This window comes from Etheostoma cragini, chromosome 17 (assembly GCF_013103735.1).
Source record: "Etheostoma cragini isolate CJK2018 chromosome 17, CSU_Ecrag_1.0, whole genome shotgun sequence".
Taxonomy (NCBI): domain Eukaryota; kingdom Metazoa; phylum Chordata; class Actinopteri; order Perciformes; family Percidae; genus Etheostoma; species Etheostoma cragini.
The window spans coordinates 21,712,352-21,727,831 of NC_048423.1; the positions used below are offsets into that span (position 1 = coordinate 21,712,352).

At 44.1% G+C, this 15,480-nt stretch overlaps 1 protein-coding gene across 2 annotated transcripts; it reads left to right on the forward strand.

The window, feature by feature from the left end:
- The first annotated feature begins 1,528 nt into the window (after positions 1–1,528).
- On the forward strand, positions 1,529–9,027 carry cdc42ep3 (CDC42 effector protein (Rho GTPase binding) 3). Of its 2 annotated transcripts, none has more exons than XM_034899283.1 (2): positions 1,529–1,601; positions 7,230–9,027. In XM_034899283.1, the coding sequence occupies exon 2, from the start codon at positions 7,440–7,442 to the stop codon at positions 8,505–8,507; it is 1,068 nt and encodes a 355-aa protein (XP_034755174.1). In that variant the 5' UTR covers positions 1,529–1,601; positions 7,230–7,439; the 3' UTR covers positions 8,508–9,027. The 2 variants fall into 2 exon arrangements, with proteins under 2 accessions (XP_034755174.1, XP_034755173.1); XM_034899282.1 differs by lacking the exon at positions 1,529–1,601 and adding an exon at positions 2,867–3,197.
- Positions 9,028–15,480: the final 6,453 nt, after the last annotated feature.

The following is a 15,480-nucleotide window of genomic DNA, read 5'->3' on the forward strand; positions in this document are numbered from 1 at the left end:
CCAGAAAGTGCCATTTAATGGTTTATTTTTCAAAAGTTTTTCCTGGGGGGGCATACCCCCAGACCCCCCTAGGGAGAGCCCAACATATAACAAATCCCAATTTAAACCCTTTAGGATAATGATGCTGAAAGAGCCAAAGAAATTGCTTTGTACGCAGCAAAATTGGGGTTGCCCCCCCAAATCTCACTCCAGGGTTTTGGGGAAAGTTTGCAGCTCTGGTAATGTAACATTCCAACACTGTTCAACATAATCATTTATTTTTAGTATGATTGTTTTGACCACGATTAACAACTCTGGGCTAGCTAACCCACATAATGTTAAATCAGTAAAGTTAAGTGACTAGATGGACGACTAATCTAATGGTAATTTAGCTAGCTAGCACACTTCTGTCTTCTGCCTCAGTCTCCGGCGCTGCAAGGCTACAGTCGCGATGAGAGCTGACAACAGCCTAGACACATCCAATCCGCAGTCAGCCCCCAGCCAGCTAGCAACCATTTACTGTCATTACAGCCCAGGCCGGGGGACACATCCACAGTCAGCCCCCAGCCAGCTAGCAACCATCCCCAGTCAGCACTTATCTCCGGTGCTAAGGACGCTAACAACTGAACCGTTGAGAAACAGACCCAGACACCTGAGACAGAACAGCGGCCACTCGTAATGTTAGCTACACCTCCATTAGCGTTACGGGTGGCCCCTCTTTTGTTTTTAGCCGTCTGTACAGTTAGCTAAATTTACCAGACAAAACAGGAATAGTCCTTAAAGATGTGGTAGCATTGGATCTGTACGAGATGAATAACTCTGAAATTGGAAGGGGTGTGTTGCGATTCTACCTTCTCCCTCAGCGACACAGTTTCGTTCTGCTGAGTGTCGTGATTTCATTACAGCCCTAGTCAACGTGTTAACATAGATGAGATTAGTTCTGCTACTGGAGCTAAAACGCGTGCGTGGACAGAGATTGTTTTTGTTCAAACGCTGCTTTAAGATGAAAACTTATAGTGTGGAGTTTACCTATTGTCATGGCTTACTGTGACATTTGAATGGAACTGAGCCATCATTAATTTTATTAGAGACACATGCTTTCTCTGGTATAACATGTCAAACTATCTGCTGTGAAAAACAGCTATTGGTTTTAGAACATTTTGCCAAACTGCAGCTGATAATGAGCCACTTGGCTTACTGTACACTGGGACATTTACAGGCATGTTGATTAATATGCATTGATCCAAATTATGAAAAAAACATTTATAAATGAATTACTGATAACTTATAAACCCTTCATGCCCATTATGCCTCACTTGCAAGACTGAATATCCCATCTCTGTAGCATATGACTAATTCATTTAGGGGGAAATTATAATTACATTGAGTTTCTTTTTCCAGCAGTTGCTCTGGAGTTTCCTAGGTTTGATAGTTCTTCCTAAATGAGAAGACAGTGTTGTGTGTTCTGCTCACAGATCATGTGCCGGCCACGTGACCCCTCCTCGATGACATCCCCCCGAGGCGACTCGACAACACCATGCTAAAAGGGCTTCATTCAAAACTGATGGTTAGCTGGGGCTAAATAACGCCTGTGGAAGTTAAATAGAGGGTGTCTCAACAACGTAAGTCGTCCACAAACAGACACAACCCCGCAGTCATTTCCGCACCAGTCTTTGCAAAGCATTATATATGGCTCGTTGTTACAGTAGTACATCAATCACATGAAATATAACAGCATGGAGGAAGCGGATTAGGGAGAATGAGCTACTTTGCCAGTTTCAACGGGAAGTAGAGGTTAGAATGTGTGGTGTTTGCTGAAGGGGATGTGCTGCTTCATCTGCTGGACAGGGCGGGATTATTGTTAAAGTAATAATGTGGCTTGTGAGGACATGCATTCACCCAGTTTCTTAACTGCAGACACACACATTCTGATTGAGATTTAAGCACCCCTCCCCCCACATTTCTCTTCTTTGCCCTTTTGTGACACACTGTAAAAGCAGAAACACACCTCTGCTTTCCCAAGCCTCTTTGGGGGAAAACTACTCAGCAGTGTGTAGTTTGTACCTCTGAGCTGCACCGGTTACCAAGGTGATGGGATTTTTATTCTTCTATACAAGAATAGTAACCAAAAAAGAAGTGATGAACAGACAGTTTTGTCATGTCCTTGACTTGAAGGCATTAGGTCAGAACAGTTTTGTGTCTCTGCATTTCAAAACATTAAAGAAGGACAGCAATATCCACTAAGCAAGTGTATTTTTGCTGCAGTATACCCATGTGCTATCCGTTAGCTTATATGTAAAGGTCCCCTGCATGTGCGGCAGTGCTGCAGTATTCTGCAGCATTCAGCCCGTACCCAAGTTTGTCGCCTCAGCCTGCTGCAGCTTTAAAAAGGACTATAGGACAAAATGACTTGGCTAGCAAATGAAGTGATTATGCATTATGAGTTATAGTCTGGGGAAAACAATGGGAGGGTGTGGGCGCGCATGTGTGATGGATAAGGCTGGAGAGGAGAGGCTTAAAAGAGAGACAGAGAGTCCAGTCAAGAGTCTGACAGCTCGTATCAGATGCAGGCAGTCGCAAAGTCACAGACAGGGTGAAGCAGAACAGCAGCAGAGAGAATAGAGTGAACACGTACTCAGTGTGCATATCATTTTAGGGAGGAGAGACAGCCACACATCCCATGAGGCCAGTTCCTTCTTCCGCAAGACCGGAGCTTGTGATCACTCATCACCGCAGCTCCACCGAGGCACAGGAAGGAGGATCCTCAAACACCACAGAGCTGCTTAAAAAAATCTGAGCTCCGGGGTTGGAGAGAAAGAGAGAGAGAGAGAAAGGACAGACATGCACAGGTGCTGCTAGAGGGAGAGGAGCTAACAAGAAGGCAGAGAAAGAGAGAGAGAGAGAGAGAGAGAGGAAGGGAGTGCGGGGAGGTGTAGGAGGAGACTTGACTTTCTTCAGAGGGGAATAGGAGCTGGAGAGCTGTTCCAAAACAGCTGTCCGGCAGACGTCCCAGTCGACAGAAGTGCAGCCCGAGGCAGAGACAGGAGGCAGGACATTGTCAACAAGCCACAGGAGCCCAACAGCAGCCACTGAACACACACATACAGACAGAAAGACACACACAGACACACATCAACCTGAGGCTGCAGCGTTTAGGAGAGCACCAGCTCCGGCATTACCTGGGATAGATCTGGATCTCCTCAATCGGAATACCTGAGGTGAGTGAGAGTGGGACCCATGTTTTATTTCACTCTGCAGTTACAGTCATGTAAATTAGTAGATAGGATAATGTTGCTGCAGTAGACCTGCTGCCATGTACTGCAAGTTTTTTTTGTCTGTCTTGAGCAGAATGGGATCTTGCTTAGTGACAGTGAAACGTGTGAAAGCATGCATGGTAAATTAAGCTTGCACAGCAGCGTTTGTCCATGCACATGCTCTCAGACATGCAACACAAAAGCTAAACTGTTCGGAGCAACATGATATCCTGTCCCCATTTTTTAGTCTGGCTACACGCTTAAGGCATGTTCCTTTGAAATACAGAGCTGGCTTTGCCATCTCGAGGGGAGCAGATTCAGAGGAGGATTTTACAGTTACACTGTGAGGAAAGGACCTTTTCTTTTTTGCCAGTACATTCCCTTCATGTTTCATACACTTTGATTCGGCTTCCTGCTCATCTCTGCCAAGGATAACTCTGGCATGTGCTGGCCATGCTTGCGGGTGGCACAAGGGGAGTGAGAAAGAAAGACAAATACTCCACCCTGGCATTCGCCCTCGCCTTGTCCCGGCACGGCCAATAGGCCCCCGAAAGTAAGGCCTTTGCCTGTAATTGAGGGTTTATTATGTAACAAACAGCTCAGTCTATTCTGTAAGGCTACCATTAGCCTCTGTGGTATGTGAATTTTCTTTTTATAACAACCCCAAAGAGAGGGTCTTTCTGCTATTCAAAGGCGTGACACAAGTCAAGGCCACGGTTAGATGTTTGAAGAGTATTTGGAGACTTCAAACTTCCACAAAGTTGTTTGTAGACACAGTGGGAGGAACAGAAGTTTGTCTCCCACATGCTGATGATGTTACACTGACCACAACTACAACACAAATGCAGAATAGCATGCTATTTTTCGACAGCGCTGATGTGAAATGTCAGCACAGTAATCCCACCACGTGAGAAATATTTAGGGGATGGACGATGTCTATGTTAAAGAATGGGGAAGTCATATATAGGTCATATTTTGAACAGCTGCTCTCCTGAGCCTCTTTCTACGTACATCACCGGCTTTGGAGCAGTGCGGCGAACTGTAAAGCATCATCAAACTGTGGCCTTTATTTAGGCTAGTCTAGTTACACCGCCTCCAAGAATATACTGACAATCACACAAGACGTCACTAAGTGTGTATCTAGAAACACCCGGACAAATCACGAGCCATTAGTTCAATTATCAGATACCAACCCCACATTTATCTGCCCCCACGTTCAAACTTTCATCACCTCGCTCCCACTAATGCCCCCCTCACTCACAACCAAGCCTCCAAGCACAAGCTGATGAGGCAATGCTCCATTTAAAAAAAGGCTGGAGTGGCTCCAGATCACTTCATGCCCAGACAGATAGCTCTTGCTGACCCAATGACACAGTGGCTTTATCCTGCAGATCACATTTTACTCGATGGCTGCACAGGCAAGCACTTTTGAGAGGAAGGTGCCTTTAGATCCCCACTTCCCCGGAGGTGTAAATGAATCCTGTGGCCGCATTCTGTCGCGGCGCCAGGCTTCGAACCAGTCAACACGTGTCCATGTCTCATTTTGGATCAATTCCAAAAGAAGGGTGCAAATCTGACCTTGGCTTTGAGATATACCAAAATAAACCCGCTGAACTATTAACATCCTGCAAAGACACAAATAGATTAATTAGATCAAACCATAAGGGTCCATTATGGGATATCCTGAGCTGTTGTAATTGTTTAATTTCCTCTTTAGCAAACATCAGCTTAACTCACAGTTTCATGACTTTTGAGATTCTCCACACACACTCAAGTTAATGTAATTAAATTAACTCTTTTATGATTTCTTAAAGACCGACATGAGGATTTTGTTTTCTTCATTCTCTGCTATCTGCCTCTGGAATTCCAGTCATGTTTGCCATATAAGCCAAACTGAGCCACCAGCAGGATGGCTGAGGTGAAGGTCAGACTTCCAGGCTTTTATTGTACCAGCTGACTGCTCGCGGACCACAAGTGTTGGACTTGGCAATATTCAGCAGATGTCTCCCTGGGAAAGTTGCACAAGTTGGCTGCTGTAACTTCCTGTAACTTCTGTCCCTACCATTGATACCAAGCAACATTATCACCTATTATAATGCATGGGCTGTTCACTTTCTAATGCCGCTGGAAAGATGGGCCAAACACACACACCGGTCAGATGTTATAATTCTATCAGGGCAGAGCAACAATCAATAGATACGTTTGAGTTGAAGTGCTTTAGCCAGCAGTGCAGCAGTGACCTTCTATTCTTGTGAATAGAATTGCAAAAGTTAATACAAATATAGACATGTGCATTCAAAGCACACATGAAGCAGTTTTTGGCATGCTGGTGCATGTGTCTCACTTCCTATCCAAGTCTATTTTCCCACTGCAGACAGCATCAGCTGTAAGGTCAGAAAGGACTGAGGAGGGAGAGACTACAAAATGAAAAAGAAAGAGAAATGGAAGAAAACAAATTAGAGAATAGCTTGAGCTTTGAGGGACTCTGCTGCCCCCCTCCCTACATCAAACACTGCAGCACTCCTCTTTGCTCTCCTCCTTCCCCTTTGCGTTTCTCCCCTACTGTTAGCAAACAAACACGTTCTCGTTCACACACATGGCGTGCATTCAAAACTGCTATTTTTCACGAGCAGCCCGGCACCTCTTGCAAACACTCACACCAGCACTCGAATCCACAAGGACCAGGAAGAGTTGCGTTCAACACACTCACACATGTTCTGCACGGCTCAGTGTTTGCCATGGCTATTTATAGCCCCTCAGTGCTTGTTGGGTGACAGGTTTATTTGTATTGAAATTGCATCCCATTAAGTGCAAAGATTTTACCCTGTACTTCACATTATATACAGTATTGAAGTTGTGGCGCTACTACAGAGGGATGCTGGGGTTACTGCACTTCATCAAACAGGTTGGAAACACAAGAATCCATGTTAAAAGTGGATGTCATTGCAATGGCTTCCACTCTGCTATTTGGATCCAAATACGCAGCAAGTGTGTGTCCCTCAGGCTCCACACTAATGTGCCTGCTGAATAAACATCGCCCACTTAAAGTGTCTCAAAGTGTGAAATTTTTGGGTGGACCTGACCGCCCAGGCACTGTTGTGCAGCGGTCCACACTGTCAGATGGTCACTGCTGACAGACCTCTCATAAGTAAATATGTCTATAAATGGGCAAGCTCTCTCCTCACTAGTGCTCTCTCCTATCCCCCTATCACACACACACACAATCACACACAGAGTCACCTCCCTTCCTGGAGTGTTTTTCCCATTCCTCCTTGGTTGCCATGTTGTTTCAAACGGATTCTCTCCTCTTTTTACTGAGTTCATCCTACACTAAGCTGGCAGGCAACATGGTGACATTCTGGGTTGGGTTTGTAATGGAAAAGCTCTGAGAAGGCGGCATGCAATCAAGCACCTTTAATCAAATCAAATACCCTCTTAATAATGTTTACCCATCCTGATGTATGGTGCAACCTAGCTCGTATCTCACCCTTTATTAAACTCTATGCCCAAAGCCAAATCAATTCACAATCTGCATCACAGTCTTATTCAAGATCTACTCTGTAACCCCTCACTCTATCTCTCTCATACAATCCTCCAAAACCCCCTAAACCCCTTCCCTCTCCTCTTATCCATCTCTTTCTATATCTGTGCGTGTTAGCTAGCTTGTTCCTAAAACAGCCTGCCCTGACGTGATCCTACTAAAGTTTTGCTTTCTGGTGTCCAGCTGTTCCACATTAGCACATCCAGAGTTGTGGAGGCCAAGGAGAATCATGTGTGGAAATGTGAATAGAGCAGCTAAAAGCTTTAGACCCAGGCTTGATCCTCCTCTGCTCTGGCTTCTACATTCGCCAGATGCAAGATGGGAAAAAAAAAAATGTTCTTGCAGGATCCAGGGTTTGTGTGTGGAACTTCTGTTGCTAACCAGATTTCTGTGCTGAGTTCATGATTTAAAGAGAAAGACATATTGACATATTCTCTTTTTGTCTATGATTTCAGGAAAGTGGCCTTTTGACCTTTCCACACCTGCGGACATCACTGGTCCGGATTGATGCCAAAATTGCTAAAATGATGGAGTCCTGTCTGGGCGGTGTGCTACCAAGAATGTAACTGGAGCTTCTCCCAAAGGGAATTGTAACGTCCAGAACTTGTAGAGCATTTCTGACTCTTCCATTTTGCACATCTGAGACCTCTTCTGCAGTTACAACTATGCCAGCAAAAGCACCCATATACCTGAAACCCACCAACAGTAAGAAAGGAAAGAAATGTCGCCTCAGAGATATTTTGTCCCCAGACATGATCAGTCCACCGCTTGGGGACTTTCGCCACACCATCCACATTGGCAAGGGTGGGGAGAGAGATGCCTTTGGAGATATGTCTTTTCTCCAGGGGAAGTATGAACTCCTGCCAGGAAAGGGAGACGTCCATCCTCAGTATGGCATCCAAAGTGAGTTTCTGAGAGCCAACAGCACCGGTGATGCTTCTGAGACCCCCTCTCCAGTGCTCAAGAACGCCATCTCCCTCCCAACTATCGGTGGCTGCCAGGCGCTAACCCTTCCCCTGATTTCCTCCACTGTGTTCTCCATGCCCCCAGAGCCGTTGGAGGACATCAGAGGGTCTGCAGCTCCCATCGAACCTGACAGCGCAGAGGAGGTAGAGATCTTGCAGATGGATGCTCTGTTGCGCTCCATGGACGTCTTCAGCAGTGAGCCATCATCTCGTTCCGCAGATATCCAGACCAAGTCTGACGTCCTCCTGGATCTGCTGGAAAACACACATAAGTCCACCTCAAAGGCGGTTGCCAAAGCCAACAAAATAAATAAGAGTGAAACCAGATTTTACAAGCCATCGTCCTATTATATCAACGGTCACAGCAACAGCACCTTCAAAGCCAACGGAAGCCTCAACAGTAACATGAGCAGCGACAGCTTTGACAGCTATAAAGGGGACTTCCAGACCAAGAACTGCAATGGCAGCAAGAGTTTCAACGGCAACAGCAACTGCAATGGTTATGGACACTTCAACAATGACATTACCCTGGGCTTCAAGCAGGAGCTCTCAAAGTGCAATAGAGAGTGGGTGGACAGGGACAGTGGAGTGGAGGAGGGCCGCATCTGTGATTTTGAGTTTGACTTTTCCAAGGAGAAGAGCATGTCACAGGATTCCCTCGCCCAGATCACGGGGTCGTTCCTCTCCCTTGAACTTGATCTGGGCCCGTCCATCCTGGATGACGTGCTCAACATAATGGATAAATCCGCAGTGAAGAGCAGGCCTTGAGCTGCGTTGAGGCCCCAGAAAGAGAAAGGGAATTATTAAACTAAAGCCATGAGGAGAGAAAGACTAAAAAAGCAATCAAAATGGTGTCTGGATATATCATTGAGATGGAAAATGAGCTACGATAGACAGAGCTGCTTATGTTTTTATTGTCAAAACATTTAACTATTCTAGCTTCTATGGAGTGTTAATCTTTTCTTTTTTCTTCTTTCTTTGACATGCCTGCCGCATGTTTAAGATGCATGTGCATTTGAGTTACAGCTAAAACACAGCCATCATGCCTTTGATTTACGTTACTGTAAAAATGCTACTTGCTAGATTTGTGTTCTTATGTTGACTTCCAGCGTGTATTCACACAAAAATGTTAAGGTCCTTTGCTTTTTTACACAGTCTTGAACAAAATTCATTTTGTCAAAGCATTATTTTGTCACATAATACATTTGCCACATTTCAAACAACAGAACACTATGCATATTTGTGTTTTTAAAACTGTAACACAAATAAATTCTTTGTTTATCTCCTATTCTGGCTAATTTCTGACCAATTTGAGAAGTAATTCCAAAATAGGATTGAAGAAATCTCTTGAGTGGCTGCACATCAGAATGACTCTGGAGAAAGAAGAAGCACAAAAGGCAAACAAGACAGATAGCAGGGAAAGAAAGAGCTACAGATTGACAGAAAGAAGGTTAGAATGGATTTATTTTCTCGCCTCTGACATTCCTTACATTCTGCCTCCCTGGCCGGCAGTGGGAGAACCGGTGGGCCTTCATCTGCCCAATCAGGCGCCTGCTCCATTTGTTTGCATGTGGATGGGACAGGCAGAGGAGGGGGTCTTTGAAATTCCTTGCATTCCAGCCCCAGAGCACAAGTGTCCAGGACCAGACATAAATCAGCTGTTTCAAGTGAGGAGGGAGGGTCCAGCCTGAGACCAACCAGAATGTATTGCACGATCAGGTTGTAAAACACAAGCTTACAACCCGCAGGCAAACTTTGTTCAGAGCTGAACGACCAATGAGTCCTGTCCCTTTGTCTAGTTACAATAAAGATATGTTGACCCAGCAAACGCTTGAAAGAGCAGTACAACAATGATTACCCATAGATGCAGCCTCATGAATCCAATTGCCCCTCATCAGAGGCCTTCTCTCCCTGATCCCCTGTCCCTATGGTTGAATCAGTGTTAGGCTCGCATTGCCAGTCCTATCTCCACAGAGCTGTGGAGGAAGGTCTGACTACACCTCAGATCCTTTCTAAGGTAGTAGAAAAAGACTCTCTGTTTGGTTTACATTTCTTTAAACCAATCCCAATCATCATGGACGGCATTGAACTCTGGATGCGGCGATGGTGGCTCTGCAAAAATAATCTCCCGAAGGAACTTTGTCGAAAGAAAACACCACATACAATATTAAATGAGGTTGACTAACATAATTTGCTCTTACCAGTGTATTGCAGACTGATCTTTGTCCGCTGCAATCCCACCATTTGGTCCCAAAGCCTCCAAGTTAGACAGTATATGCCATGAACATATTCATTGTAAATCTTTACAGTCATTACTTGAAAGAACCAAGCAGGCCTGCTTTGTTGCACAATCCAAATCTTTTTTCAAAACTTGCTATTGTCATAGGGTGACCAGATTTCCCGGAACTAAAAACGGGACATTTTGCCCGTGACAGAAGTGGTCCTGCACGCACACGCTTTTTAACATGAACATGTGCCAGCCCTGGTCAGACATAGACACAGACAGCACATGTAGGCCCACTGCACATTATAATGGGGTATCTCAGTTAATATTTATGAATTTTCTTGGTATGTGGCCTACATATCTAAGAAATAATATTAAAATACAGTACATTGACTGAGTTTTGTGTGACAGGCTCTTGACGCAACTAAAAATCGTGACTGTCAAGGTCAAACCGAGATGTCTGGTTACCCTACGTTTTCAGCGTGCTTACTAGCTCCAAGTTTGTTGTTGTTGTTTTTTGTAGCAAAGGGATTTTGAGAACGGCACACGTCAGGCTTTACCCTGGAAATGTACTTTTGTTGACCCAGATTACTTCAGTGTAGACACATGAAGTGTAAGTCATAGCAAATCCTTATGGAAGCTGGTTTCATGCTTCCCCCAAACACCCATATGCTACTTTGTCATGCTTGTTTCAGGAAAAAATCATCTCACTCCTAACACATATGTGTGTACTTTGTTGTACGTACTTAAACAAGCTAATTTCATATGCAAATAATTATCTGAGTTTAACTCCACTTCTGTCATTTAGCAGTCCTCTAAAACTCTCTAAGGCTTGAAAATGTCCATAAACAAACCGCCACCGGCCCAGTCAAATTGCCACCGGCAAATCGTGGTGAAACAAGATGTTGGAGGTGACTAGAAGAAAAGCCTTGACAGATGTTCCAGCTATTAGAAAATCCCAGCATTAGTGCTAAAGAGTTGGCATTTGCTGAGCTGAAGCATCCAACCTCTGAGTATGAGTAATGAAAACCTTTACTGTCAAGGTAATTACTATGCTTATACCTGCAATGGTACATCATTGACTTGATGACAGCCTTCATTTTGACATTCATGGACCCCAAACAAACCTCCCTATGGTTTACAACAGAGCTTGGGAACACAGCACTGTAGAGCGTTGTGTAACATATTAAAAGTATTTCTGTAGAGGTGCCAAAGTTCTCAGACACAAAATACCAGGAAATAGCAGCGTTTTATTGAATCCAACACAAATACTTCACATAGGTTAGACCCTGAACACTGCCTGTTCTCAGAAAGTGAGTTCAGCGCTCTACATGAAATAGAGTTAAGATTTTGGTCAGTTGGCTCTGTGCTTTCATTTTATAAAGATTTGTCTATGTAAATTACTGAATCTGTATTAGAATTGCTCAACTTAAACACTAACATTCCACTATGATTCGGCATATGACATATTTCAAATTTGATATTAGTAATGTAAACAGTTTATGCCACTTGGATATTCCGAATTAGTTTTTTTACAATTAAGATGGATGTGCTATTTGGGTTTTAAAAGAATTCATTGGACATATAAACTGCGCATTCGGGATATGCGTTTAATTCTGGGATTTTAACAGTTTATGGCCAGTTTTGGTCAGCTTTGTGTTGCTAAGGTTGTTGTCCTTTCGAAACAAACAACTAGCCATTTGTTTGCAAGGCTGCATACCCAAAAGAAAAGCTCACATTTTGGGTTGTGAGAAGAAACACACCTACTTTTAAACATTGTGAAAGACATCGTGAAAGAATTGGATACCAGGTTTTCAAGTAAGCATAAATGTCGCAACTGCAAACTTCATGAAGAAGGTGGTTGAAGCAACGAAAGAGGGAGGCTGTGTTTGCACGCTGCAACAAGTCTGCCACCGGTGGAAAACATTGAAAATGTCCTATTTTCCACAGCTGCATGTACAAAGGAACATGTGTATTAGTCACGTAAACAGCTCAGTAGGGATATTATCTTTTTTGGAAGAAGGGCAAAAAAAAGAATCTCATGTGCATGTAAACAGAAGCACTGCTACTGGCAGATGCAGGATTTCTTCTCTTGAGGCCTGAGGGCAGGAGAAAATATCCTAGTGGACCGTTTCAAAGTAACCTGAAGAGACCTTGACTCCAACTGTCTCTGATATTCCATGCTAACAGCAAAAACATGCTCTACAGCAACACAATCAGGCAGCTCATTATGACACCCACACACTCACAAGCAGAACAATATTCCACTTGTTTTACTCACAAGTCACATCTTAGCTTAGCTTTGTGTATTTCAGTTTGCTTGAATGAATGTTGCTTTTTTTAATATTGGTGTTACTGCAAACTGACTGCCAAATTGGTGACGTCAGTCAACAGAGGGAGGGGACATGGGTGTTACCGCTACCTGCTGCCTTGTAATTTCCCGACCAGTGGCCTTTTTGACAAAAACAGAATAAGACTTAATGCTAAATTCTGTCTCTTTGACTTTGATGCCGAGGTTTAGGAGGGTGAAAAACACAAGGAGGGAAAAAAAGAACAAAGCTTTTTGAGCATGTTAGTATCTTGTGAGGTAAATTCCATCATATAAAATGCTAAATTCTCAAGACAAAGAGGCTCACAAATGCTATTTCTGCAAAACATTTGCCCTTACATTACAAGGTAATTTATTCAGTAACATTACAAATGTTCCTCCAGGAGATCGGTGATCCGGGGGATCCAGCTCCTCAGTTTCCTAGGCTAAGGTGAAGCTGTCAGTTCACAGATGAATAAGCTTTATCCCAGAGGCCACTGGTGCCAAAGAAAGCACAGCTCAGACCCAGAAAAATGTTCCACCCAACCTCCATAACTGAGCTGCATAATGTGCACTCTGTCTGTCACATAGAGGTGTCATTGAACAAGCCCCTCATCGCCGGTCTTGAGCCATGTCAGTTGGATTAAGGGGAAACTTTAATAAGATGTTTCCCAATGTGCAGGATAAAGCTCCTCTTGTCACCTGCTGTAAATGCACAGCACAAAATGAGCCCAAACACAGATACTTGCATCTGGTCAACAGGGGAGACAGGCAGGAGGAAATATCTGAGTTATGAGCTCAGCTTTTCTTCTAAATGTTATTGTTAAATATTTCTCTTGCTTGCTTGAGAGATATCCTTCATTGTTGATTCACAGCCTACTGTACTTGCTTCAAAAATAGAATGAATCCCATGACTTTGATAATCGGGGGGGGCCTCAGTAGTAACAGTTTCATTGGAACATTTACTTAGGGATGTTGAGAATGGAACTTGGAATCAAGTGTTCTGCAGATCTGCTGATTTAGCAGTGCAGGGCTGCAGCTCCCTTTTGAAAGACAACAACAGGAGAGAGCAGAAAGAACTGATTCCCAGGGGGGAATAAAATGAGCCTGAGCTAGAGTTGATATAATGCAGATACAGAATGAGCGAGCTCCTATGTAGTTTGGTCTGACAGGCAATGGATAGCTCGAGCTCACTGTGCTGTTGACTGTTGTTTGGCTGACAGTAACCATAGCAAGTTGAGTTTGTATCTTCAGCGCATGAGGGCCGAGCTGAAAGGAGGGCAAGGACAGGATGAGAGTTAAACAGTAACACCTCAGAGGCACCAGAATACCTCTGTGACATAACCCAGGCCTAGATAATTTGGGTGCAACGCTAAGGAGAGCAAAACAAGAGCTACTGTAAGTTTAATTTAATAATAATAACAATGTATACTTTTATTAATCCCACAAAGGGAAATTACAATGTTTTGACTCGGTTGTTGTTGCACATATTACATACAGGCCTGAATTACACACACATGCTCAGTACCTATACATGCATTAATGGAGAGATGTCAGAGTGAGGGGGCTGCCCATGGAAATGGCACCCCGTGCAGTTGAGGGTTCGGTGCCTTGCTCAAGAGCACTTTGGCAGTGCCTAGAAGGTGAACTGGCACCTCTCCAGCCACCAGTCCACCACCATCATTTGGTCCGCATGGGAACTTGAACCACTGACCCTCTGGTTCCCAACAGAACTTCCTGCTGACAGAGCTACTGCCACCTCGGACTGTTTTTCTTTTACAGAGCTGCCAACTTTTCCCCAAACCTTGGAGTGTGATTTGGGGGGGCCGACCCATATTTTGCCGCGTACAAAGCAATTTCTTTGGGTCTTAAGCCCTCAGGGTTTAAATTGGGATTTGTTATATGTGGGGGATGGGGCTCTCCCTAGGGAGGTCTGGGGGTATCCCCCCCCAGGAAAAACAAATTGAAAAATACACCATTAAATGGCACTTTCTGGAGAGTTTTTTTGCAAAAAAATGTAGAAATCAAGTGTTACATGATATGTGGAAAACTGTAGGGTTAAGAACCTTTGCATTGTTGTAGTATCAACAGGTTTTAGGGCATTTAGCATTTACATTATTAATTTCTAATGATATAAGAACTGACTCAGACAATGTGCCAAACATAATGAGCCACATGAAGAGACAGGAGCATATATCAGCAACAGCTGAGAAGATTTGGGTCTGTGGTGAACCGGTCCAGGGGTCCCTGCCTGGTGTAGGGACCAGGGACCCAAAGTCAAATTAATGTTGAGGGATAAACTAAGACCACTGAAATTCTAAAGAAGGAGAACCACTGAGTTACAAAAATTCTAATCCTTTAACCTTTGTGCCAAGGTTCAGTAGTGTTTGGCCCTCATCCTCTGGGCCACACTTACTGTATTTACTTTTTGGGGAAAATAAAGACTATTCGTTCATTTTATGAAACATTGAATGAATTATTTGCAGTTACATTTAGAGATGCACAGAGGTTAGGAGAGCACAATAGTGGCCCAACGTTGCAGTATTGTATATATAGTATAGTATAGCTCAGATGTGTTTCATCAGATTTCTGCTCATGTTTACAACTTTGTGCACATTCAAAATATAACTCCTCCCATCTTTGTTGTCCGAGATTTGGAGAGTTGTAGTTGTAATATAGTCTTCTGTGCATGTCATTGCTTCGCTGATATATGGTGGATCTCATTCAGACCGTCTGACAGACACAGAGGCCCATTTGGGTCTCTGGTCTCTGAGAAAGTTTAGAGATGGCTGTACGCTGCTCATTATCAGAGGTCTACGCACAGATGCAACGCGTCACTGACCCCAGCAGAGCGGGTCCTCTAAAATGAACTGAAGTTGCTACGCTACCAGCCGCGCTGCTCACCTCTATCTTTACAGAGAGAGTGGACACGAAGCGACGGACGGGTCTGTAACACTCAGACCACGTACCTGAAGCCGGGGAGCGTTCTTGAACCCTGTCACAGTCTCTGAAAGCACAACTAGTTGATTGCGAGTGGTTCAACAGCTAGATCTACAGATAAACTCATCTTTCAGAAAATTTGACCGACCGGGCTGACATTTCAGCATGAGAAATCGGTGGGGGTGGCGTTTGAGCGTGTGAAACCAGTCAAATGCGTGTGTCTCACGGCCAATGCGTGAGAATTGGCAGCCCTGCTTTTAAAATAAATA

What these genes read in the sequence shown, in the direction of transcription:
- cdc42ep3 (XM_034899283.1), top strand. Translation starts at nt 7,440, where the DNA reads ATGCCAGCAAAAGCACCCATATACCTGAAACCCACCAACAGTAAGAAA.